Genomic DNA, 3,961 nt, shown 5'->3' with positions numbered 1-3,961 from the left:
AAATAATTTGTAAAAGTCATTTGTTATAATAATCTCGTACTCCGAGCTCAGGAGAACTTCCATCGAAGACGACTTTCATACGTAACGATTAGTTATTACCAATACAATCATGTCAGCATAAACATAATCCATAAAGCATATCTTAAACACATAATTCTTTAATTGAAAATTTCATACATAAGCATAACATTCATATAACAAATGATGGTAATACATCTTAGTTTGATACTTGATTAGCGCACATTACTTTCAAAATTTCCATCATTTAGTTTAGACTATTTCCTCTAGATGTTCGATCACGCGTTTTCAAAAGATCATTCTGCTTCAATCTTCACTCCATACTAGCGAAGTCGTCATTGTCATTTGCATCATCGTCTTTTCCCTGCATTAAAAACACTCTTCCATTCGAAGTTGGTCCACGTGGGGGATTACGGTTGAAATTTGTAGTGCCACCATTTCCTTTGTTCACATCGTTTCTCCTATCACCTTGCTCTCGATGTATTTGCGGACAATCTCTGATTTGGTGATCTTTGATACCACATTTGAAGCAATCTCGCGTACCAATTCGACATTCTTTCTCAGTATGGTTCCATCTTCCACACTTGGCGCATCCACGATTCTTGTTGAAGTTTTGGTTTCCGTTATTCCCTCCTTGATAGCTGACATTGACATTTTGTTTCTTATTGTTCGGTTGATTTTCTTCAAAGCTCCCTTTTCCGTTTCCATATGTTTCTTCTCGAAGCTTGATAATTCTTTCGACGTTAATTGCTCGATCGTACAACTCTTGGAAAGTGGAAATTCTAGAACTCGAAAGACGATCACGGATCTCAATGTTTAATCCTCCTTCAAATCGATTCATCCTTTGCCTATCAGTAGTCACCAGGTCAGGGGCAAATCGAGCAAGCTCATTGAATTTCACTGCATATTCCAGAACATTCTTCTTTCCTTGACTCAATTTGGTAAATTCCGATTCCATTTGCAGTTGCAGAGAATAGGGATAAAATTGTTCCCGCATAGCTTCCGTCAGCTTTTCCCAACCAAAACCAGGCTCATTTTGGATTCCTTTAACACTTTTCCACCACAGGTTGGCTTGTCCTTTCAAGTAAAAGACGGCGTAGTTGACCTTCCATTTCTCGGGGCATTGAGTTGCATCAAATAACTTCTCCATATCGCTAGTCCATTCCTCAAATTCAGTAGGGTCTGGCTTGCCATCATAAGTAGGGGGTTTATGAGAAGCGAACTTCTTGAACATGTTGGAGCATTCTTCTTGCTCTGACCTTGGCTTCTGACGATTTCCTTGCAGAAGTTCCGACATTATCAATCTCATTAAGTCCATTCGATTATCACTCGTTTCTCCTGGGGTGTCACCGAAAATGGGATCCTTGCGCAATTCTTCAATTCTTTCTTGCATTCCTTCCAGCGTTAATGCAGATTTGTGATTACCATTGCCATCGTTAACATCGTTGTCGTTTCTAGTGCCGTCAATAGGAATATTTCCGCTTGAAGTCATCGCCGATCTAATCGCAAGGATACAACGCTTCAGATAATCTTTTATTCTTGAAATTAGACTAAGAAATTCTGCAAATCATAATAAAGAAAACATTGCCGTTGCGTTCCCCGTTCCTATCACTCACACTCATTTCATTTTAACTTAGCATGATTTTAACATATTCTTTTTAACTTATTCCTTAAAATTCTTGCTTAAAACCTAATAAATTTTATTTCGTGCAAAACCCGTAAAGTTTAGCACTTATGGTCGCAGAACCTTGGCTCTGAATACCAAACTGTAACACCCCGACTTCTAAACACCATTAATTAGGTTAATTATCTTTAATTAGCAGCGGAAAACCCTAGCTTAGTCGGAGCATCACATGCCGTATCTCCCTCGTGGGAAATACAAGGCGACATAACCTTTTTACATTTACTGACTACTGATGAGTAACAGTAATTACACTTCACTTCGATTAATTCTTTAATATTTACATCGAAATATAAATGAAATTTAATAAATATTCCTAACATTGATTAAACATAAATATTAAAATCAAACTCAATAATTGAAATTTGACTTAGAGTTTAATTTGTTCATCCATTATTACTAGTGATACATGATTATCTTTATTAAACATCGATCGTGAATTTGATGGTTGCATCCTCACTCTAAGGCATCCCATGATCTTCTTCGTACCTAAAACAAAAGCAACATCGTGAGCCGAGGCCCAGTAACATACTACCCTAACAACGTAAACTCATTTCAATTCATTTTATTTAATTTGCAAACAGGGAGAATAGAATATAGTAAATCACTTTCACAAAGCATCATAATAAAACATCATTTATAACTTGAAACTTTAGTAGTTCCCATTATCTTTCATAAAACCTTCATTTTACTTGGTAACTGACAAGTTAGCCTTGCGGGACGTCTCCCACCTTGCGATAGTCCTCAAGGAGCACTCTCCCTTGTTGGACATACGCCCGTACCTAATTAGTTTCTTTTTTTTAGCTTGCGGTAACCCTCAAGGAGCACTCTCCCTTGTTGGGTGTCCCGCGGTACGGCGGTACGTGCACGACCTAGAAATAGTAACCCCACTAACTGCCAGAACCGGTTACACTTGTATTTATCATGTTTCATATCTTATTAATAACTCATAAACATCATCTTATAAAATCATTCATAAACATATTTAAATATCATCATTCATAAAACACACTTCATAAATACATTTCATATCCCACAATCCAATAAAAACACATCATTATAAACATATTTCATAATCTCATAAAACACATTTCATAAGGGGATTGTGGGTGTTATCAATAGATGTTACCTCAACCGTAGTTTATATTCCCTGTTCGATGGATCGTTCGTCCTGAGCTTCAAGCCCGATTCTTTCAGAATATTAAATCAATGAATTAGTTATTGAAACGATAAATAATCTCAAATCGATATTTATAAATCATAATGAATTTATAATGAATTTTAATAAAAAGTATAATTTTATAATTTAACGGAAATATTATTAAACGAAATTTAAATCGAAATATATATATATATATATATATATATATATATATATATATATATATATATATTTCATAAATCGATTTACATAAAAAAATATTATTTAAATTCCATTTTTGATTTATAAAGCTAATAAATTTATTATTTTTTTTGTAATCAATAATTAAACCTGAAAAACAATAAGTAATTTCATTAGTAAATAATTATATAGTAAAAATTTATTATAATATAAATATTGATTAATTGAAATCTGAAAATTTATAATTGTCTTACCAAAAGCCCAAGAGTTTAGAATTGGGCCAACTTTGTTTTGGGTTTATTAAAGCAAGCAAACAAGATCAGGCATTTTGGTTTTTGGTTTTTCTGAAAGTCGACCAAAGAGGGAAGGGGGTGCGAAACAGGGCACGAATAGGGGAGGAAAGAGGGGAGGCTAGGCGGCGACCTGGGTGGCTCGGTTCGGTGTTCCAGCGTCGCAAGTCTACGCTGGTGACGACGAAGGTGGTGGGGTTGGTTTCGCGGCAGCGAGAGAAAGGAAGGGGGAGCACGAGCAGGGCGAGACAGGGGAGAGAAACAAGGGAGGAGAGGGGTGATGGTGACCGGAGGTCTGGGCGGAGGTTCTGGGCGGACTGGGTGGAGGCAGAAAGCCGGCGGTAATCGCAGCACGGCGGCGCAGTGGTTGCGCGATTAGGAGAGAGAACAGGGGGGGTCGAGTGAGGAGGATGGCAGGGGAGGTTGGGTGGTGTTTCTCGGTTGGTTCTGGGCGGTGGACAAGACGACTAGGTGGTGAGGGTGGAGGGAATTGGGTTGAGTCTGCGACGGGGTGGCTGACTGTGGTGGATGCGGTGGTTGACGGTGGTGGTTAGTGGTGACTGTGGTTCGAACAGGAAGGGAACAAGGGAACAAATTTTCAAATTTTGTTAATTTGATTTTTGCATTGAA

General features: G+C 37.7%; 1 protein-coding gene across 1 annotated transcript; it reads right to left on the bottom strand.

The window, feature by feature from the left end:
* Positions 1–331: 331 nt before the first annotated feature.
* Positions 332–1,510, bottom strand: LOC110781799 (uncharacterized). Its single transcript, XM_021985849.2, has one exon. It carries the CDS (start codon positions 1,508–1,510, stop codon positions 332–334), a length of 1,179 nt encoding a protein of 392 aa, XP_021841541.2.
* Positions 1,511–3,961: the final 2,451 nt, after the last annotated feature.

Source organism: Spinacia oleracea, chromosome 2 (genome assembly GCF_020520425.1).
Source record: "Spinacia oleracea cultivar Varoflay chromosome 2, BTI_SOV_V1, whole genome shotgun sequence".
In the NCBI taxonomy this organism is placed as follows: domain Eukaryota; kingdom Viridiplantae; phylum Streptophyta; class Magnoliopsida; order Caryophyllales; family Amaranthaceae; genus Spinacia; species Spinacia oleracea.
This window is presented reverse-complemented; position numbering and strand designations above follow the sequence as displayed.

Excerpts from the sequence above, each read along its gene's own strand:
- LOC110781799 (XM_021985849.2), bottom strand. The coding sequence starts at position 1,510 with ATGACTTCAAGCGGAAATATTCCTATTGACGGCACTAGAAACGACAAC.